The 23,317-nt window shown below is 42.5% G+C and overlaps 1 protein-coding gene across 1 annotated transcript in view; it reads right to left on the bottom strand.

Moving 5' to 3' along the window:
* The window catches only part of MYOZ3 (myozenin 3), a 28,334-nt gene extending 6,537 nt beyond the window's left edge, over positions 1-21,797 (bottom strand). The window contains exons 1-5 of the mRNA XM_030212884.1: positions 21,546-21,797; positions 6,147-6,236; positions 5,575-5,729; positions 4,346-4,541; positions 1,276-1,456 (exon numbers count right to left, since the gene is read on the bottom strand). Of these exons, the coding sequence (XP_030068744.1) occupies positions 1,276-1,456; positions 4,346-4,541; positions 5,575-5,729; positions 6,147-6,228 (614 nt within the window). The 5' untranslated portion in view covers positions 6,229-6,236; positions 21,546-21,797. The remainder of the gene's footprint in view (positions 1-1,275; positions 1,457-4,345; positions 4,542-5,574; positions 5,730-6,146; positions 6,237-21,545) is intronic.
* Between the last annotated feature and the right edge of the window lie 1,520 nt (positions 21,798-23,317).

The raw sequence follows: 23,317 nt of genomic DNA, 5'->3' as shown, positions 1-23,317 counted from the left end.
ACCGAAGAGGTACATATTCCTGCTTTAGGAATTGCGGAGCAAAGAGGGACAGAGCAGTGTAAGGAACCAGAACGCGGAGACATACCTCTCATGCAGAAACCGGCAGAGGTAACTTTAGAATCCCTTTGGGATTTGATTTCTAACTCAATACAAAATTCTACATGCCAACACGAGGCATTAACTAAAAAGATAACAGAAATGGAAAAAAGATTTGAAAAAAACAGAAGAAGATGTGAAATCTTTGGCAATTCGTGTAGATACTGTTGAAAAGAATGTAGCTAACTTGACAAATTTACAAACGGATATGCTAAAAGATTTAGTTATATTAAGGAAAAAATTTGAAATGTATGAAAGTCATATGAGAAACTATAATTTAAGATTCTTGAATTTCCCAAAAGTAAAAATGGTATCCCCAATTGATATGTTAAAAAGATATCTTGTTGAAATTATGGAAGTTCCTGAATCTGCTATGCCACCATTTACTCAGGCATATTATATTCCTCAACATGAAGAACAAAATGATTTAAACTTGACTGCTTTACTGGAAACCTCTGAAACAGAGCAAGCCAAACCGGCAACGTTGGTAGCCACTGTGGCTTTATTGCCTGACAAGCAGTGGCTTTTTAAGATGTTTTTCAAAAACAAGGATAAGTTATTCTTGGGACTGAAAATTAATTTGTTTCCTGATGTTTCACAAGAGACCCAGAAAAGGCGGAAACAATTTCTGTTACTGAAACTGGCTGTTCTCCAGATGGGAGGTGTATTTTACCTAAGATTTCCCTGTAAATGTATCATAAGATACAATTCACTTAAATATATGTCTTCATGGAGCCTTCACAGTTGACATCATTTGTCGCCTCAAAAAGGGTTGAGATAGCTCATATAAGAAAAATTGTTAGTCCTTAGTTCTAGGTGTATATCCTTTTTAATTTGATTTTCTTTTTCTCCTCAATTTAATTATCTTGGAATCCAATACTATGTGGACTTGAGTATCATTAATGGGTTATAAATTGTTCTTGTATAATTTTCTTTTATACTGTTCTTGATCAAGAATGTGAAAAGAAAAGAAAAAAAATATTGCCCCAAGTCACCCTGTTCTGAGCACCAGTTGCCTTTATAAATAGATAACACTATCATTTGTTTTCTTTTAAAATAAGATAAAATATTCATTTGGAAATTTGTATGTTGGGGAAGAGTCTTTTGCTGACAGAGTTTTGTTAATTTACTGTGTGAAAGCACACTTGAAACTTCCTCATTGAATGACAGTGCGCTGACCTGTTAAAGCTCCGGTTCAGCAGGTAACCTTGTCGTGTAAACTCTGAGACATCCATGTGAGCATTCACCATTCTATTCTCTTGGTTGTTGAGTGCCTTATTCCATGGAGAGTGGTATGCTTTGGGGATGACTGTGACATTGAATTTCTCTGGAGGTACTCCCCTCAAAGGCCCAGAATAACCTGAAGTAAGGAAACAGAATATGAATTTCATTTTATTTTTATTTTTGAAACATTGATACTAGGCATCTTAAATGTCGTCTCTCAGTCGCTGTCTTAAGTCAGTCAAGGATACCATGTTACAGTGTCTTCACCAAGACAGCACAGCAGTAATTTTAGCATCCGCTGGATCCAAACAAACCAACCAGTTCAACTCATCCTCCTTTCTCCCAGAAGGGAGTAGGCACAGTACCAGAAATGGGTCCATCTGTTCCACAGTCATTTTTCCTAGCTTCTATTCATACTATAAGGGATGTATAGATGCTAGTGTGCATTTGCTATGGTATGTTATCATGGTTTTTTGCAATTAGTGCATACTAACTCGATTTAACACATTTTAACCTATGAAACAATGCACATTGTTATTGAAGGGAGAAGTTGTTGAGTTGCTGCAAAAGTTGGACTTTTACAGCATCTTCATTTACTGAGGGAGTCACCAATTGATGGTAGATTGGTATCGCAAGTTACTGACCCCTGTGGAATATGAATAATGCTGCCTGTAAAATTATTCTACTGTCACAGGAGCATCAGGCAGTAAAGCTGGGGGTATCCAGGCACATTTTAGAGGTGCCATGTTCACCGAGAGAAGCTGCACCTTTCCTCTTCTTCCCCCCCCCCCCCACCCTGGCAGCACTGCATCCTGAGGCCAGCTCCCCAAGTACTGCCCCAGTCCCCAAAGACCCCCCCCCCAATCACATACCCCCCCCTGGAAGAATGCCCCCATCTGGAACAACTCCCCCCAAATCTCTGGTTTCTAGTGAGGTTGGGCAGGAGTGATCCCTTGCTGGTGCTGGAATAGTCTTGTGGTACTACCACGAGGGCCAAGTTTCCATATAAGTGCCTTTTGCTCTTATAGAGCAGCTTAAACAGTAGTGGTAGAGTACCACAAGACTACTGGCAGGGTTTGCTGGCACCACTTTGAACCTGATGCCAGCATGGGCAGCGGCAAATGAGGATCGCTCTTACCCAACCAAACTAGACACCAGGGGTGTTTGAATGTAGCCTGTGGGGAGGGGCTGTGGAAGGCTGGGTGGGCATTTTGTGATTTGGGGTTATTTCAGATGGGTGAGGTGTTGCTGTGTGTGTGTATGGGGGGGGGGGTTCCTTCCAGGTGGGAGGCATATGATTGGGAGGGGGTCCTTGGGAACTAGGGGTGGTACGTTAGGGGTTGTCTGCTTTGAGATGCAGTGCTGTCACCTGTGTGTGTGTGGGGGGGGGGGGGGTGCAGCTTCTCTTGACAAGCACTAGCCTCCTTAAGATGCAGCCCAGGATCATCGAGCCATAGCTTTGCAGCTCGCTGATCCTGGGATGGAAAAATAACCCTAGTATTTTTCCAGCTGTGGTGTTCACTGCATGCTGTGTTATAAAATTTATATAGTAATGAGGTGTTTTGTATACATATGAATGTTTTCTACCTCATTACTATGTAACCTGGGGCAATTAAAAAATACTATTGGCCTTATTTTCGAAAGTGATGGGCGCCCAGATTTCGACCCAAATCGGGAGATGGGCGCCCATCTCACAAAGGCGCCCAAATCGGTATAATCGAAAGCTGATTTTAGGCGCTTGCAACTGAACTCCGTCGCGGGAATGAACAAAGTTGACGGGGGGCGTGTCAGAGGCGTGGTGAAGGCGGGACTGGGGAGAGTTTATCGGCCGAGCAGAGATGGGCGCATTCGGCCGATAATCGAAAAAAATGGCCGTTTTTAGCGAGAATTTAGGTCACTTTTTTGGACCCTTTTTTTTCACGAACAAGTCCCAAAAAAGTGCCCTAAATGAGCAGATGACTACCAGAGGGAATCGGGGATGACCACTCCTGACTCCCGCAGTGGTCACTAACCCCCTCCCACCAAAAAAAAAAAACCACTTTTTTTTCCAGCCTGTATGCCAGCCTCAAATGCCATACCCAGCTCCAACACAGCAGTATGCAGGTCCCTGGAGCAGTTGTTAGTGGGTGCAGTGGACTTCAGGCAGGTGGACCCAGGCCCATCCTACCCTACCTTTTACACTTGTGGTGGTTAATGTTGAGCCCTCCAAACCCCCCAAACCCACTGTACCCACATCTAGGTGCCCCCCTTCAGCCATAAGTGCTATGGTAATGGTGTAGAGTTGTGGGCAGTGGGTTTTGGGGGGGATTTGTGGGGCTCAGCACCCAAGGGCAGGGAGCTATGGACTTGGGAGGTATTTAACTTTTTTTTTTACTTGTTACAAGTGCCCCCTAGGGTGCCTGGTTGGTGTCCTGGCATGTGAGGGGGACCAGTGCACTACGAATCCTGACCCCTCTCACGACCCAATGCCTTGGATTTGTTCGTTTTTGAGCTGGGCACCTTCGGTTTCCATTATCGCTGAAAAATGAAACAGCCCAGCTCAAATCCGCACACATCCGATGCATTTGCCTGGCACAAACCGTATTATCGAAAAAAAAGATGGGCGCCCATTTTTTTCGAAAATACGGTCTGTCCTGCCCCTTCACGTACCTGTTCTCGGACATGGACGCCCATGGAGATGGGCGTTCTCGTTGGATTATGCCCCTCCATGTGTAACAGTAATATAACTTGTGTTAGTGCCTTTAAAATACATTTAGAGGCTAATAACATACATTATAGCCATAGCCCAGCTTGATAACTACCCCCTTAATGCATATTAACATTTTTTTATTAAACAAATGTGTGAAACCAGCTTCAAAAATGTCTGAACTTCAGGAAAAACATTCCAAAAATGAATCCAGTTCCATGCAGATCTCTAATAACGTCCTGGATCTAGTAGTGTTTCCCAGACTTCTTATCTGATCTATCACAATTATGTTATGATGCTCATAGGAACTCCTTCTTTTACAAGTGCTCAATTGGATACCTGGAGCAATGGTACTAGGGTTGAAATCCTTCATCTGTAAGACTTTGCTTGATTTGGTGAACTCTTCAGGGCCTCCCCCTTTGCCATTCGGTGAGATGTATACGTTTCCCTCTGCACCGCTGGTTCCTGCAGAGGCAGTTCTAAAAGTGTTATGGCTAGCTGCATCCCTGGCAGACCGAGAGAGGTGTTTACCACCCTGCCAGAACCCAAAAAGAGCCATGAGAGTGTTATACAACCTTTACTTCTAACTACCTATTAAAGAATACTCTACTAAAAAAAGCATCTACTAGCGGGAGCAATTAATTTCTAGCCTAAGTGTAACGCATATCTAGAAACAATTTGCCTGATATTTATTCAGCCCATAATGGTAAATGGCATTTGAGCTGATCCCAGATATTCAATACTGGAGCATGCAGTCTCCCAGCATTGTATATCCAGGACTCAGTGGTCACCCATAAATTAATTGAATTTAGTATTGCTGTTATACATTGATTTAAAAAAAAAAAAAACTGTGTGCCTGAGGGGGGAAGTTACGAAAGTGGGCTTCTGTTAAGATGTATTATTTTACTTTTAATCCCTGTTATTAGTAACTAGGTCTCATTGCATAAAGTGGGACCTGTGCTAAAAAGTACGAGTTAATGGTAAAATAACATGTTTTAATGGTAACCCACGTTGATAACTCCCCTCCCCCCTTAGTGTGAACAATTCTAGTCTCTGATAACCAGAGCTGATATTGTGATGTCATAATATCTCATTCCACCAAAGCCTAAGAACCAACCTCAACGGTGATGTCACAATGGCTTGATTGCCCTATACTTGGCTCACTTTTATTACATATAGCACTGATTTTGATTTCAATAGACATTTCTTTTTTCTTTAATTGAGGGGAGAGTTATCAATGTGGGCTACCGTTACGATATGTTATTGTACTGTTAACCCCAGTTAGTAGTAACTAGGTTTCATTGTATAAAATAGAACCTGTACTAAAATAGCATGAGTGAATGGGTAAGATAACACATCTTACCGATAGCCCATGTTGATAACTTTCTCCCTGAATCAGTGTGGCTAAAAGTGTAATATAATATAATGTAATATAATATAAAATGTATATAATATAAACACAAAGTTGTTGGTAACATCTTAAGACATAAGAGAGTTGAGGTATGGGTAACTACATTATGAAAAAGAAATGTGCAACTGATACACTAGAAAGTGACATGGAGACTCACAGGTGCTGTATTGGAAGGATACTCAAAGATGAATCGCTGCACCCGCTTCTGTCGATCTAGGAACATTCGTGAAGCCTTGTTATTCCTCAGGGTCAGCTCCTCTATCATCAAATCCTGAGGGGTGCTGACCTTCTTACCTAAGAACAGCTGAGGGTCTGTGGGAAATCAGAATGGGGCAGAAGCAGTGTTTTTCATGATTTAGTGCTCCAAGGCATTTCACCCCTGATCATCTGACAAGCTTGGTGTTTGAATACTTGTGTCATCACATACTTTATAAACCTTGATGTATTCTGAGGCCAGACTTCAGAATATGAAGCTTACCATACTGTGATGCTAGGAATGTAAATGTAGAGCCGAGTACATATACAGGCTGTGAAATTAGATTCTTGCACTATGATATTGTTTAATGAATCTTACTATGGAGGCTGAAATGTGTATCCTTGTTTTTGTTCTTTTGTGTGGGAATCCCACTGCTGTTCAAGCTAGCAGTGTTAATAAATGTGTTTTTTCAAGTTGCAAGAAATAAGTGCTGCGTTGAAATCTGCTTAGCATGACTAATGACATATCTTTACCTTGCCCTGTGCCCTCTCCACCAATGGTCCATATCCCGCTTTTCTGCACATTGGTGAGATCTGAGGTAGCCGTTGGAATCATCTTCCCAACTGAAGTAGAAAAAAAATTCAACTAATGATTTCAATTATAGATCCATAAGTGCATAAGTATATAAGTGTCCATCAAGCCCAGCATCCCATTTCCAAACGTGGACAATCCAGGTCACAAATACCTGGCAAGATCCCCAAAAAGCTCAATACATTTTATGCTGCTTATCCCAGAAATAAGCAGTGCATTTTCCCCGTCAATTTAATAATGGTCTATGAACTTTTCCTTTAAATTCTGCTAAGCTAACCACCTTTACCATATTCTCTGGCAATGAATTCCAGAGTTTAATTACATGTTGAGTGAAGAAACATTTCTACAATTCATATTAAATTTACTACTTTGTAGCTTCATCGCATGCCCCCTAGTCCTAGTATTTTTGGAAAGAGTAAACAAACGATTCACGTCTACCCGTTCCACTTCACTCATTATTTTATAGACCTCTATCAGGAGAAATTGAAATCACCATTCTGCAAAATGTGCCCTCCTTTTGAAGTGCTTTTAGTGTATTGCAGCATATATCATCAAGAAAGCCAATTCTATTACTCAATTCTTCCTAAATGTGCTCATGGAATACACTGTTAAATTCGGCACAGGGTTTCCATATACAGTGAATGAATATATAAATCTAAAATATGACTTTTATTAGTTGTTATAACAGAGTGACACACAACAGTACAAATACTAATGTATTTTAAGGTCCAAGTTGTTTCCAAGTCTTTGGGTTTTCTAAAAATGTATGTATGTATTTATTTATTTTGCTATTCTGTTACAATATGGATTTGTTTTCTTGCTTTGATATGGTTTACTTTATTGTAAAAAAAAAAAAAAAAGAGAGAGGAACAACTACGAAGGTGGAGGAACACTCAATCCCTACATGAGTCAATCAAGTGAAGGAAGGAGTAGGGTAGGCTGACTCTTTTCAAAACAAAGGAGCCCGTATGCACAGTTATAAGTCTTTATTGAAAAAAACCAAGCGATTCGACACAGCTCCTGTGTTTCGGCACCTAAGCGCCTGCCTCAGGAGTCCTGTAGGTATTTCCAAGGCCTAATCCCAAGATTAAGCAAATACTGTTGCGCTAGTCTCTGGAAGTAACTTTCCTGACTTTTGGACTGCGATTTATGCTTTGAGCTCCGTTATTTGTGCTAGAACTAGGAAACAACAGTATTTGCTTAATCTTGATGTTTTTTCAATAAAGACTTATAACTGTGCATACATCTCCCTTGTGTTTTGGAAAGAGCTAGCCTACTCTACTCCTCCTTTAGCTTACTTTATTGTAAACCACTTTGCTATTTGCTTTGAAAGGCAGTATACTAAATACTAAAAAACCATAAAACATTGTACCTTAAATCAGCTGTGCTTTCTACTGACTGAAGACACAGCTTTAACGAAACAGGGATTCCCTGTTGGGTATCAGGGACTTGCTGGTTGCATTTTTATTTTTGTAGTGCCGGTGTGAACCCGGTGGTAATCGGGCAGGGCCGTGCACTGCCCAGTTACCACCAGGTTAATGCAGGAGCCCTTACCACCTCAGTGGGTGGCATTAAGTGCTCCCCCTCCCCCCCCCCGAAATGGCCTTGCGGCAAAAGCTTCACTTGCCGCACGGCTATTTTCTGAAAAAAAAGAAAGACCCACCTTTTACCTGCTGCGGTAAAAGGGGGCCTCGTCACACGTCAAAAACATGCGCCGACACCAGTGCAGGCCCCCTTTTGCCGCAGCCTCATAAAAGGGGCCCCAAATGCATTTACATTTAATGCCTTCTAAATAGGAGGTGGTATGTGGTCCTGTGTTAATTTTTTGTTTTGCAATTCCCTCACACTAATGATAAAATCAGCATGGTATTTGCAAAAAAACCCAACCCATATAGATATATATACACTGCTGCCTTAAATCTGGGCTTAGCGTGCAGGAAATCTCTGTGTTAAAATGCATTAAGCTCAGATGTTACTTTTTATTAGGAAAGGGTCCCATAATTTGATATTTATCATTTTAGCACCCCATTTCCAAAAATTTGCAAATCGGTTCATTAATAGCAATAAAAGAATTAAAAAAAAAACCCTATAACAGCCAAAACTGTGCCACCTATTAAAAAGTAGATACACAACCTGAAATGAAAAACAAAAGATAAACAGAGAACGTAACAGCATAAAATAGAGGATTTTGCCATGCCCACTGCTAGAAAAAAATCAAATGCAATGAGACTCTCTCCATCCTGAGGCAGACTGTTCAAGGCTAGACCAGGAGTTATTTCCAACCTTAGAATATCAGATGACACTTGGCTGTCAGGATTTGAAGCCCTGAGCACGTGGATGGCACAGCTTGGAGAATGCCTCAGTTCTCTATAGTAGTTCAACGAAGAACTGAAAAAACTAAAAACACAAGTCAGGAGACTCGAACGCACATGGCAAAAAATAAAAAATGAACACACACTCAAAGCTTGGAAACAAATGCAAAGAAAATACAAATATACAACAAGACAAACCAAAAGAGCATACTACAAAACCAAAAAAGGACCGGACTACAAAGACGCACATAAACTCTACCAACTCGTGAATAAACTATTAGACACCACACCAGTTACCACAACCAGTACAGACTCCCCATCGGCAGACCAACTTGCCAAATAGTTCAATGAGAAAATTATAAAACTTTGATCCACACTACCATTGAACACCAATGATCACAAAAAATTTATGGATTGCCTAGACGCTACCCCCGGTGAATACCCAGCAGACCGAACTTGGAATGACTTCGAACTGCTAACCGAAGATACCATCACTCAAGCACTCAACAAATTCTCCAAAACCCACTCCAAACTGGATACTTGCCCCAGTAACCTAATAAGGTTCGCCCCCAAACACTTCATAATAGACCTCACGTCACACCTGAATCCATCCCCCTGGTAGTAAAACTAATGGAAAGTATGGTAACCAAGCAACTCACCAATTACCTAAACAATTGGAGAAGTGGCCTTGTGGTTAGGGTGGTGGACTTTGGTCCTGAGGAACTGAGTTCGATTCCCACTTCAGGCACAGGCAGCTCCTTGTGACTCTGGGCAAGTCACTTAACCCTCCATTGCCCCATGTAAGCCGCATTGAGCTGCCATGAGTGGGAAAGCGCAGGGTACAAATGTAATAAAAATAAAAATACTACATGAATCACAGTCAGGATTTCGTTCCAACCATAGCACTGAAACAGTACTAACCACTCGTAACCAAATTTAAACAACTAATTGCTACTGGAAACAATGTGCTACTCCTGCAATTCGATATGTCCAGCACGTTTGACATGGTCAGCCACCAAATACTCTCGAACATCCTAGACTACTTCGGGATCGGAGGAAACGTACTAAGATGGTTTAAAGGCTTCTTAACAGCAAGAACCTATCAAGTGATTTCAAACTCAAAAACGTCAACACCATGGAAACCTGAATGCGGAGTACCACAAGGATCACCACTATCACCAACCCTGTTTAATTTAATGATGACACCTTTAGCCAAATTGCTATCCAACCAAGGACTCAACCCGTACATCTATGCAGACGATGTCACGATATACATTCCGTTCAAACAAGACATAACCGAAATCACAAATGAAATCACACACAGCCTCCAAATAATGAACTCATGGGCGGATGCATTCCAACTAAAGCTAAACGCAGAAAAAACACAATGTCTCATCCTGTCCTCACAATACAACACAAACAAAACCAATACCATAAACACCCCAGTCTATACACTTTTGGTCTCAGACAGCCTGAAAATACTGGGAGTCACAATTGACCGAAATCTCACACTCAAAGACCATGTGAAAAATACAGCAAAGAAAATGTTCTACTCAATGTGGAAACTAAAAAGAATCAAACCTTTCTTCCCAAGGGAAATATTCCGCAGCCTAGTACAATCAATGGTGCTAAGTCATCTTGACTATTGCAATGCCATTTATGCCGGATGCAAAGAACAAATTACTAAGAAGCTTCAAACCGCGTAAAACACAGCAGCCAGACATATTTGGGAATGCGAAATAAGAAAGCGCCAAACCCCTAAGAGAAAAACTACACTGGCTCCCACTAAAAGAGCGAATTGCATTCAAGGTCTGCACCCTGGTCCACAAAATCATCTACAGAGAAGCCCCGTCCTACATGTCAGATCTTATAGACTTGCCTACTAGGAACACAAAAAGATCATCACGCACATTACTCAACCTCCACTATCCTAACTGTAAAGGGCTAAAATATAAATCCACATACGCGACCAGTTTCTCATACATCTGCACGCAGCTATGGAACGCACTACCAAAGACCATAAAAACAAAGCAAGACCTAACCACTTTCCGAAGGCTACTGAAAACAGATCTTAAACACTAACTAATAACATTACACACGATGTATACAAAACCGAACTCCTATCACATGACTGATTAACTTCTTGGCTATGAATAATTAAGTACCACCACTGTAAACCTTATATCGAATAGGATCTCAATATAATCGATGACCTAATGTAGGTACAATCCAATTTGTACTCAGGAATCTTCATGCAATACCATAATGTATTCTTCTCTACCATGTATGTATGCACATGGTATATATATACCAAGATCTGTCCCATATATGTTATATTTCATGTACGTTCCAATTAAGTTACCAAGTATGTAATGTTTGTAATTCTGTTACCCGGAAATGGCAACCGCCATTACAGCAAATGTAAGCCACATTGAGCCTGCAAATTGGTGGGAAAATGTGGGATACAAATGCTACAAATAAAATAAATATATGGGGACTACAGATTGATGCCCAAAGTGTGGAAGAGATGGCATAAGATCTGCAAGCTAGAAGTTATTTATTTATTTATACAACTTTTAATATACTGCCCATATGTTAACAAAAACAATCAAAGTGGTTCATAAATGAAATCACCATTCAAAACATTCCCTTTCCCACCTTCCTTAATACAACTTTTGACATTTTGTGGTTACAAATGATTTCCCTCACTCCTGACCTATCTCGATCTAACTTCTTAATACTATCAAATAAAAAACTAAGGGTTCCTTTTACAAATGTGCGCTAGCATTTTTAGCATGCACTAAAAATTAGAGATGCCCATTAGTGTGCGCTAAAACGCTAGTGTGCCTTTGTAAAAGACCCCCTTAGTTTTTGCACTTAATGTGCCTTAACATTTTAATGTGCTTTAAGTGCGAACGCTGCACACTAATTGTTTGGAGTGTCCCCAACATGTCCTCTGTAATTAGCATGCTAAAATGTTCAATACTGTGCATTAACAGTGCTTGCAGTTGGCACAGGTACTTACAGCCTCCTATTCAGAAGACACTAAGGGCCCCTTTTACTAAGCAGCAGTAAGCCCAATGCGGGCTTACCGCTCGCTAAACAGGAAGTACTGCCGGACTACCACAGCAGCCTGGCAGTACTTCCCACCCCTAGTGCACCGTTATATCCAGCGGTAATCAAGCAGTGCTGCTGGGTTAGTGTGGGAGCCCTTACCACCACTTCACTGGGTGGCGGTAAGGGCTCTCCCCCCCCCCCCCCCCCCACGAAATGGCCACGCGGCATTTCCTGCAGTAAAAGGGGGCCTTGGCGCGCGTGAAAAACACATGCTGATGCCAATGCAGACCCCTTTTTGCTGCAGCTTGCTAAAAGGAGCCCTAAATGATCCCACACTCACAGCACAATTGATAGTACATGGTATGTTTTCCATGCGAACTGTAGTATGCTATCCATGCCCATTCTCAACCCATACCCTGCCTAGTTCCCATCCCCTAACACAAAAAGCACTTACCCCCGGATTCTATATATCACTCCTAGTGTTCTGCACTGAACTCCAAGCATATTCTATAACAATGCACATAACTTAATTGGTTTAACAAGTGGAGGAGTAGCCTAGTGGTTAGTGCAGTGGACTTTGTTCCTGAGGAACTGAGTTCAATTCCCACTGCAGCTCCTTGTGACTCTGGGCAACTCACTTAACCCTCCATTGCCCCTGGTACAAAATAAGTACCTGAATATATGTAAACCGCTTTGAATGTAGTTGCAAAAACCTCAGAAAGGCGGTATATCAAGTCCCCTTTCCCTAATGAGTGTTGATAATAGGTCTTAAAATGCACTAATTGGCAATAATTAGAATTTACATGCACAACTTGCTAAGCATATTCTGTAATACAGAGCACCTAAATTCTAATGCTGCAGCCAAAAAGGGGCGTGGTTATGGGTGGGGAAGTGGGCATTCCAAAATTTACATGCACTGTTGTAGAATACGCCCCTGTGTGCTTAAACTACATGTTGGCATTTACGCCATATTTCCCTTAGTGTAAATGGATACATGTAGTTTTTAAGTGCTTTGATATCAACTAGGCGCATTCTATATACCGCGCCTAAACATAGGCACCTCTTACAGAATACGCTTAAGTGGAAATTTATTCCGCGTGGAGTTTTCAGGCCCTTAATTCATGAATTAGTATGTGCTAACTGCTAAATCACATTGCTGATGGTACACATACAGTAGCATTTAACATGTGCAAATTCATGCATTAACCCCCAAATTCTACAAATTGCACTAAAAATTGTGTGTGCAAATTTGGACACGTCCAATTTGTGAGCGCAATTTAACTGAATAATGAGCTAATTAGCACTGATAATTGGGTCCTAACAATAGAGAATGACATGGTTACCATTACCACGGATATACCGCGGTAAGGGACACTCCCTGACTAAAATCACTGCGGATGTGGGAACAAAGCTTTTTACCGCCCTGTGGGAATGGTAAAAAGCCTTGTTCCTGCATAACAAATCCTTTCCTCCATTCCCGTCCTCCTCCCTGCGGGTGTCACTTACATTTTCCTGTAGCCGGCAGCGATTCACAGGCCAACTCCATGTTCTTCCTCCTGCTGTGTCCCGCCTCCTCTACTGCAACTTCCTGTTTAGCGTCAAAACAGGAAGTTGCAGTAGAGATAGCAGGACGTGGCAGTCGATGGCCATGGAGCCAGCCTGTGACTGAATCGCTGCAGGAAAGTGTAAGTTTCTGGGCTTCCTGTAGTTTTTGTGTTTCCTCAAAGTTCACGGAGAAGAGCTGGGGTGTACTGCAAAAGAGAGGAGAAAAAAAATATTCACCTGAGCTGTTCACATTCACAAGAAAACAAGTTCCATGGGTGGCCTGCCATGCCTTACTGGGCAACTATTACAGTACTATTCTACCGGGTCCTTTTGCTTGATGCATGGGATAGTTAATGCACCAGAGCCACCCTGTGCGGGAATGGGGAAGAGGATAGAGCTCATGGGGATGAGGCGGGAACAGGGACAAACTTTGTCCCTGTGTCATTCTCTACCTAACGATCAATTGTCAATGCTAATTGGCATTAATTGAAATTTATGCGCATATATTTATATGCTCGGATCCACATGTAAATTTTATACACGGCTTCAAAAAGGGGGCATGACCATGGGTGGATCAGGGGTGTTCCCACAATTTATGTTTGCTGTTATAGGATAAGGAGATTCCGCAACTAATTTAGGCATATGCATTTACACCAGGGTTCAGTTGGCCTAAAGGTAGTCGCAGATCCCAGTTCTAAGTGCTATTCTGTAAACAGTACCTAACTTTTGAGCGCCATTTATAGAGTAGCGCTAAGCACTATTTTTTCAGCACTGATCTTTAGGCGTGCTTAACAAACCTTAGTAAAAGACTCCCTAAATGAAAAGCCTTCCAGATGCAAACTTAGGACCCTACAGTATTTACTAAGCATTTTTCTCATAGACACAAAAATGAAAGAAAACCCCTAGTCAACAGACCCCTTAGATTGTAAGCCCTCTGAGTCAGGGATCTACCAATTGTGCCTGATTATAATGTGCCTTGAGTCTAGGCTTAGAAAGTCAAATAATTAAATCTAAACATTCAGGGGGAGATTCCATATATGACACCTAAAAAATCGGTGCTGAAATCAGCGCCAGCTAAGCATATTCTATAATCAGTACCTAGATTTAGGCGCCGATTATAGAATACACTTAGTTGATATTTCAGCACCTAAATCTACGTACATCCATTTACACCAGTGAAAGCATAGCGTGAATCTCAGTGCGTAGATTTAGGTGCCATATTCTATAACTAGGCGTGTAAATTTTGGAATACCCATGAAATGTCCATGAAATGGCCATAACCACCCCCCTTTTTACCTATGTGTATTAGAAGTTCAGCGCACATCTTTACAGAATATGCTTAGTGACTTGTGCACCTAAATTCTAATCAGTGCCAATTAGTGCTCATTATTGCTTGTTCTGTTATCAGCGCTCATTAGCTTGTTAAGCTTGTTAAGTTTTGCACATTATCAGAGAATCTGCGCTGATTTTAGAAATCCAGGGATCAATGACTATTCATCATTTATTTGTTGCATTTGTATCCCACATTTTCCCACCTATTTGCAGGCTCAATGTGGCTTACATTATGCCGTAATGGCGAACGCCATTTCCGGAGTGAGAAATACAAAGTGGTATCATGGTTAACTGATGTTATAAGGTACATCACTACACACGAGACTGGCAAAAAACATTATAAAAAAGCAGATGTACACACGCATGTTTTGGTGACGGAGGTACATACTGAGTAAACAACAAAAAACTATGGTTATAAAAACAGAATTCAATGAACAAAATTAAAGGATTAAAAAAAACACTATTCCTAAAAATTAAAAATGGATGTTAAAAGGTCATCAGAGCATGTGAAGGGACAAACTCTGAGCCAGACTTATTATACTTTTACACCATCACATGCTCTTCTATGTGTGAATTGTAGATCAAAATGCAAATTATTCATTCAAATGTACAAATTGAAAAGTAGTGTATCATACTAAAATAGTGTTGTTACTATTTGGGATTCTGTCAGGTACATGTGACATACATTAGTCACTGTTGGAAACAGGATACTGGGCTAGATGGACAATTGGTTAGACCCAGTATAGTAACGTGGAGGGGAATAATCGAACGGCGCCGGCGAAATACATGGCCGGCGATGTATTTTGGTGGCGCCGCAAACAGCTGGCCAGACCTGTATTTTCGAAAAAGATGGCCGGCCATCTTTTGTTTCGATAATATGGTTCCGACCAGCCAAATGCATTGGATTTGGCCGGGGTTTGAGATGGCCAGCTTCGTTTTTTAGCGATAATGGAAAGTTATGTCGGCCATCTCAAACCCCGGCCAAATTCAAGGCATTTGGCCATGGGAAGAGCCAGCATTTTTAGTGTACTGGCCCCCCTGACATGCCAGGACACCAACTGGGCTCCCTAGGGGTCACTGCGGTGGACTTCAGAAAAGCTCCCACGTGCATAGCTCCCTTACTTTGGGAGCTGAGCCCCCCTAACCCCCCCCCAACCCAGTACCCACAAATGTACTGCACCCACTAAAACTGCTCCAGGGACCTGCATACAGCCTCTAGGACTTATTGCTGCAGTATAACTTTGGCACACTAGTTCACACCTGAAGACTAATCTCTCTGAAAAAGTCCTTTCTTGAAATAACCACGTTTACTCACAGTTAACTGCAGATCAGAGGTTGTGCCCCACTGGCAAAGAGTCCTCTGGTACTAAGATTAGCAGTAGGTCAGAGCTGGCACAATGGTGTACAATGCCCTCTTTCAGCACCATTCAAGGTTAGAACTATGTTCTCTGACGTGAGTAACACAGGAAAGGGATCTAAAACTGTCTTACAAAAATGGCCACTACCGCATGGACTACAACAGGAAACAAAACAGGGCACGCACACTCTGACCCAGTAAGCAGGGGGAAAAGCAGAGCCTACCAACTGCTAATACCTACAGTGGGGGAAATAAGTATTTGATCCCTTGCTGATTTTGTAAGTTTGCCCACTGACAAAGACATGAGCAGCCCATAATTGAAGGGTAGGTTATTGGTAACAGTGAGAGATAGCACATCACAAATTAAATCCGGAAAATCACATTGTGGAAAGTATATGAATTTATTTGCATTCTGCAGAGGGAAATAAGTATTTGATCCCCCACCAACCAGTAAGAGATCTGGCCCCTACAGACCAGGTAGATGCTCCAAATCAACTCGTTACCTGCATGACAGACAGCTGTCGGCAATGGTCACCTGTATGAAAGACACCTGTCCACAGACTCAGTGAATCAGTCAGACTCTAACCTCTACAAAATGGCCAAGAGCAAGGAGCTGTCTAAGGATGTCAGGGACAAGATCATACACCTGCACAAGGCTGGAATGGGCTACAAAACCATCAGTAAGACGCTGGGCGAGAAGGAGACAACTGTTGGTGCCATAGTAAGAAAATGGAAGAAGTACAAAATGACTGTCAATCGACAAAGATCTGGGGCTCCACGCAAAATCTCACCTCGTGGGGTATCCTTGATCATGAGGAAGGTTAGAAATCAGCCTACAACTACAAGGGGGGAACTTGTCAATGATCTCAAGGCAGCTGGGACCACTGTCACCACAAAAACCATTGGTAACACATTACGACATAACGGATTGCAATCCTGCAGTGCCCGCAAGGTCCCCCTGCTCCGGAAGGCACATGTGACGGCCCGTCTGAAGTTTGCCAGTGAACACCTGGATGATGCCGAGAGTGATTGGGAGAAGGTGCTGTGGTCAGATGAGACAAAAATTGAGCTCTTTGGCATGAACTCAACTCGCCGTGTTTGGAGGAAGAGAAATGCTGCCTATGACCCAAAGAACACCGTCCCCACTGTCAAGCATGGAGGTGGAAATGTTATGTTTTGGGGGTGTTTCTCTGCTAAGGGCACAGGACTACTTCACCGCATCAATGGGAGAATGGATGGGGCCATGTACCGTACAATTCTGAGTGACAACCTCCTTCCCTCCGCCAGGGCCTTAAAAATGGGTCGTGGCTGGGTCTTCCAGCACGACAATGACCCAAAACATACAGCCAAGGCAACAAAGGAGTGGCTCAGGAAGAAGCACATTAGGGTCATGGAGTGGCCTAGCCAGTCACCAGACCTTAATCCCATTGAAAACTTATGGAGGGAGCTGAAGCTGCGAGTTGCCAAGCGACAGCCCAGAACTCTTAATGATTTAGAGATGATCTGCAAAGAGGAGTGGACCAAAATTCCTCCTGACATGTGTGCAAACCTCATCATCAACTACAGAAGACGTCTGACCGCTGTGCTTGCCAACAAGGGTTTTGCCACCAAGTATTAGGTCTTGTTTGCCAGAGGGATTAAATACTTATTTCCCTCTGCAGAATGCAAATAAATTCATATACTTTCCACAATGTGATTTTCCGGATTTAATTTGTGATGTGCTATCTCTCACTGTTACCAATAACCTACCCTTCAATTATGGGCTGCTCATGTCTTTGTCAGTGGGCAAACTTACAAAATCAGCAAGGGATCAAATACTTATTTCCCCCACTGTATACCCACCACAATTCATTGCTGATGTGACTCTGCAGTGCAAATAACAGAAAAGGTGCCACACTCACCCCAGAGCCACATCACAAGCAGGCAAAGGCTGTCGGAGGACAAAACACATTCTGCTGACATGGAGCTGGGTACGGCATTTGAGGCTAGCAAAAAAGTATTTTTAACCTGTTTTTTATGGTGGGAGGGGGTTGGTGACCACTGGGGGAGTATGGGGAGGTCATCCCCGATTTCTTCTGGTGGTCATGTGGTCAGTTCGGCCACCTTTTTGAAGCTTGGACCTGAAAAAAAAGGGACCAAGTAAACGCGGCCAAATGCTCTTCATCGCCGGGTTTTTTTTCCATTATGGGCTAAAGCCGGCCATTTTGTAACCCCGCCCATGCCCGCCCATGTCCCGCCTTCGAGTCGCTGCCAACACACCCCCTTGAACTTTCGCCGGCTCTGCGACGGGAAATCGGCAATGGTGTCAAAATAGCGGCTTTCGATTATACCGATTTGGCCGCTTTTGCGAGATCGCCGGCCATCTCCCGATTTGTGTCGGAAGATGGCCGGCGATCACTTTCGAAAATGAGCTGGATAATAACATAGTAAATGATGGCAGAGAAAGACCTATACGGTCCATCCAGTCTGCCCCACAAGATAACTCATCGCACAAAGTATGATGTGAACTACATATGCATCCTTGATCACGATTTTTCCTTGTCATTTTCGGGTATAGCTAGTTTTATGTTCTTATACAACTAACAGTTTAGCAAAAACAAAACAAAACTTTAATACAAAGTCCAGTAAGTTACCACATCAAAATGTGTAAAAACTATAACAAATTTGTATATAAAGAATAAAAGTGACTGATCACTAATTATTATCACTGGTCTCATGCAATACTACCCTCCACTTTTTTTATTTTTTATAAAATGGTGTGGTAGCTATGTTAGTCCACTTTTAAAGGTAATAAATAGCAATAAAAACAGAAAAGAAAAGATGCTACATTTTTTATTGGACTACTTAATACATTTTTTTATTAGCTTTCAATGGGAATACCTTCTTATTCAGATCAGAAATGAACAAATGTTGACAAATATATAAGTGAAACATAAAAGCATTGCAATGACCCTCTCACAGGAAGAGGGTGGGGTGGGTTAGGTGAGAGACAGGGAGAGATGGATGTGTGGTAAGAGGGTGACAAAGCAGTAGAATTTTATGGTTTACTAATGGAACCCAGCCCTTTCCTCAACAATGAAACGGGCCCTAGAAAGGCTCTCTTGTAAGTGATATTTTGTCTCTCCCCTGCCCTCCCCTCAATTCCCCTCCATGTCCAGCAATTTGCACACGCTAGCTGGGTAGCTCTTCCACACCCATTCCTTGCCCACGCCACACCTTTCCAAAAAGGAATAGTGTGCAATTACCACGCGCTAAGAGGCAAACTTCAAACGCTTTACGGGCCCCTTTTACCAAGCTGTGGCAAAAAGGGACCGCATGTTTTATTTATTTATTTATTGCATTTGTACCCCACATTATCCCACCTTTTTGCAGGCTCAATGTGGCTTACAGGGTGTTAATTTGGTATGATCATTACATAGTATTATATACAGTCAGTAATAAATTGGAAGTAAGAGAGGAATTAATTAGAAGGTAATGGGTAAGGTCGTGTCGAAGTGTTTTAGAGCGTTTGGGTGATGTACTGAGTAGTATGATTCATCAAGGATTGTTTTTGTATGCTATGTTGAAGAGAAATGTCTTCAAAGCTTTGTGGTTTGATTCATCGAGGATTATTTTGTAGGCTTTGTTAAAGAGAAATGTCTTCAAAGATTTGCGAAAGTTGGTTAAGTTGTCCGTGGTTTTCAGGGTCTTGGGTAGTGCGTTCCATAGCTGTGTGCTTTTGTACGCAAAGGTAGTAGCGTATGCCTGTTTTTATTTGGTTCCTTTACAGCTGGGGAAGTTCAAGTTGAGGAACTTACGGGCTGATCTTTTGGCATTTCTGGCATTTTACATGTGCCAAGGCCCCCTTTTATCACATTTGATAAAAGGGAAGTCTCATTTTCCTACAGGAAATGGCCGGGCGACAAATAAAGCACTTGCCACGTGGCCATTTCAGGGGGAGCCCTTACCGCCACCTAGGGCTCCCGCATTAACCCAGCTGTAACTGGGCAGCGTGCGGCACTGCACGATTACCGCCAGGTATTTATTTATTTTTTATTTGTTACATTTATATCCCACATTTTCCCACCTATTTGTAGGCTCAATGTGGCTTACATGGTACCTGAGAGGCGTTTGCAGACTCCGGTGTAAACAAATACAAAGTGATGTTGTGGTAAGATAAAGTTCATGTGGCACAGCCACATTAGGGAATCGTACAACGGAAGAGTTGTGTTATGTCCATTACGTACTTTAGTTTTGTTGTGTTGCAGAGATCAGGCATTTATGTTGGATCGGTAGGGTGTGCCGTTTTAAACAGGTTAGTTTTTAGTGTTTTCTGGAAGTTTAGGTGGTCGTTCGTAGTTTTCAAGGCTTTTGGTAATGCATTCCACAGTTGTGTGCTTATGTAGGAAAAACTGGACGCGTAAGCTGATTTGTATTTGAGTCCTTTGCAGCTTGGGTAGTGCAGATTGATCCGTTGATCCGGATGTGTTTCTAGTTGGTAGGTTGATCAAGTCTGTCATGTATCCCGGAGCTTCACCGTAGATAATTTTGTGAACCAGAGTGCAGATTTTGAAAGCAATATATTCTTTGATTGGGAGCCAGTGTAATTTTTCGCGAAGGTACACTCTAGTGCTACAAAAATACATTTTTGTAGCGCCAGAAATGACAGCGTGCTAGGGGTGGGAAGTACCACCATGTTGCTGTGGTACTTCCTGTATAGTGAGCGGTAAGCCCACATTGGACTTACCGCTGCTTAGCAAATGGAGCCCGTGCCTTGTGGTAGGTCTTTTCTCCTGAGTTAAACATGGTCTAGTAAAAGAGTCCCTAAAATTGTAAAGTTGTCTAATTTTGAATTTTTACAAATTCATTCCAGGAGTGGTGTTAGGGTGATCATGATTTTTCAGTTTTGTTATCAAATTTGGGGGGAGGGTGTAGGGGACTGAAAGTTAATTGTAGAGGGCAGCGTAAAGCTGAACGTTTGCATAGGGTGACTAATAACCTTGACCCAAACCCAAATTCAACGCTGTCATAAAGCATTCTGCACAATGAGAATATTACAGGCATGAAAAAAAAAAGCACAGTATTAATAGGTTTTCTTCTGCTGAGCTGTAGTGGAGGTTGAACAATGTCTTAAAGTGGAATGAGGTGTGAGACCATCTGGGTGAGTACTTATATGAGATGGTTGGCTTTGAGTTTAAAAGTATCCATGAGGTATCTCTTTTCACAAGGGGCACAGTCATGTTATATCCAAGCAAGAAGAGCATGCAGAGCTGCTGGCATTTAGTCCAACTCCTGCAAGGGCTTAAATTACCTTTGCCTGAATAGTGCTTTACCTCACCCCAGCTAATATCCCAGATTTCGAGTCACAGCTGATTTCTAGCTATTATTACTGCCCTTTCTTGAGTGTTTACATTCAAGTTTTCCAAATGTTGTCCCTTTACTCCTTTTTTCTAAGGTGGCAGATCTAAGGTTTTCTGTCTAAGGATGAAATAGCGTTGGGTGATGGGGAAATCAAGTCTAGACAGCTCCCAGATCATTTCATGGAAATAGAAAGTGAGTATGTGAGAACCTCCTGAGGCAGAATCTCACCCTTTCCCCCAATATAACAAGGGAGAAATGGAGCATAGACGACCTACTAGTTTTTCCAGGGGAAGTTAATCCACACAATAACACTAAGTTTAACCAAAAGATGTTTCATAAAGCAGAATGAAATTGGGTACTCTTCTTTATAAAAATAAACGTGTAAAATGTACCCTCACCTGACTGAAGAAGCTCAGCTTGCTGAAGAAAAATCTCTCTTGGGATTTCTATCTTGGTCCCTGCTTTGATTATTGCAGTGTTTTTCTCTCTCTTTCTCTTGGAAAGTGGGGTGTGCTTTTTCCAGGACTCCTCCCGTCTGCCACCTTCTTGTTCCCGCTCCCTGTGGTTTCTCTGTCTGTCTCTGGGAGGCTCAGCTCAGCTGGGATGATTGAAAGGAAGATTCCAAGGTCCTTTCTACCTTACATCATAGACTTATTTCTGGCAGAAGGGAGAGCCAGGCAAGCAAATGTCAAAAGACCTATGGCACCCAGCAGGAGCGTAGCCAGACTTCGCCGTGGGAGGGGGCCAGAGCCCAAGGTGGGGGGAACATTTTGGTCTGTTGCCTCACTGCCCTGCCACTCCCCCCCCCCCACTGCCCTGCCACTTCCCCCCCCCCCCCCCCCCACTGCACCAAATACCTTGGCTGGCAGGGGTCCCTGGAGACCGGTGCTGGACAACACATCAGCTGGCAGGGGTTGGGCACCCTGCCAGCAAAACCAGGGGCCCACAGGAAATTTAGGGGCCCAGGCCCCCGTGGCCCCACATAGCCATGCCACTGGCACCCAGAGTTTAGACCTACAGCAGTCTGTCCTCTTTAGCAGGTTCTCTGGTGTAACACTGTTGTAAGGATCTGGATGCACTGGAAACTGCTAATTGTCTTTAAAAAAACAAAAAAGAAAAGAAAAGGGGGGTACCAGGATGAGTGGACAGGCAGCTTCTGTCTTTCACTTATTGTGCAAAAAGGAAGAAATATGTCACAGTTCAAAAAAGCTTAGGTGGTGACCTGAAAATTTGTAGACAAATAAATAGATACACATCTGAATGTTTACTTTTCTTAAGGTTAGATCTGCTGGTGGGAGTGAATAAGAATTATCTGAAACTCTTTCACAATTGAGTACTAGTACCGCATCTGTGTTAAGCCTGTGATATTCCGAATTTCTTATCACTTTTGTTTATGGTTTGTAGCATCTTGAGGGTCCCTACAGCAATTTCACTACCTGCAAATAGCCCTCAGTGACTCTGATTCATTCCTCACATATCTTCCTTTCAAAATTGTGTCCCTGCTGGCTTTGGTTTGCACACTTTCAATTATTGCACAGAAAAACCAATAGGACTGCCACCTAGAGGTGTATCAGGATAACGATGAAAGGTTACATATTCCTTCCACCTCTGAAAAAAAAATACTGAGCAGCACATTTTACACCAGGCATAGTGGGCTTGATTTATGGTGCTCAAAAATTGGTGCGTAAAAAAATTAGCAGTAAACATTATTCTATAAAAGGCACTGCAAGATCAGCGTGCTTTACAGAACAGCGCTTAGAGCCAGTCCTGTGCCTAAATTTGAGCATGGGAATTTAGGCCGGCTGAATCCTGGTGTAGAACTCAAATTCTGGAACACCCATGCCCCTCCCCTGGCCATGCCTCCTTTTCAGTTAAGCACTAGAGGATTTAGATGCAGGAAGACGGTGCACAAATCCACATTAGTGCCAATTAAGTACTATTAACATAGTAACATAGTAGATGACGGCAGAAAAAGACCTGCATGGTCCATCCAGTCTGCCCAAGACAAACTCATATGTGTATACCTTACCTTGAATTTGTACCTGTCCTTTTCAGGGCACAGACCATATAAGTCTGCCCAGCAGTATTTCCCGCCTCCCAACCACCAGTCCCGTCTCCCATCACCGGCTCTGGTACAGACCGTATAAGTCTGCCCTCCCCTATCCTCGCC

Source organism: Microcaecilia unicolor, chromosome 8 (genome assembly GCF_901765095.1).
Source record: "Microcaecilia unicolor chromosome 8, aMicUni1.1, whole genome shotgun sequence".
Classification (NCBI taxonomy): domain Eukaryota; kingdom Metazoa; phylum Chordata; class Amphibia; order Gymnophiona; family Siphonopidae; genus Microcaecilia; species Microcaecilia unicolor.
This window is presented reverse-complemented; position numbering and strand designations above follow the sequence as displayed.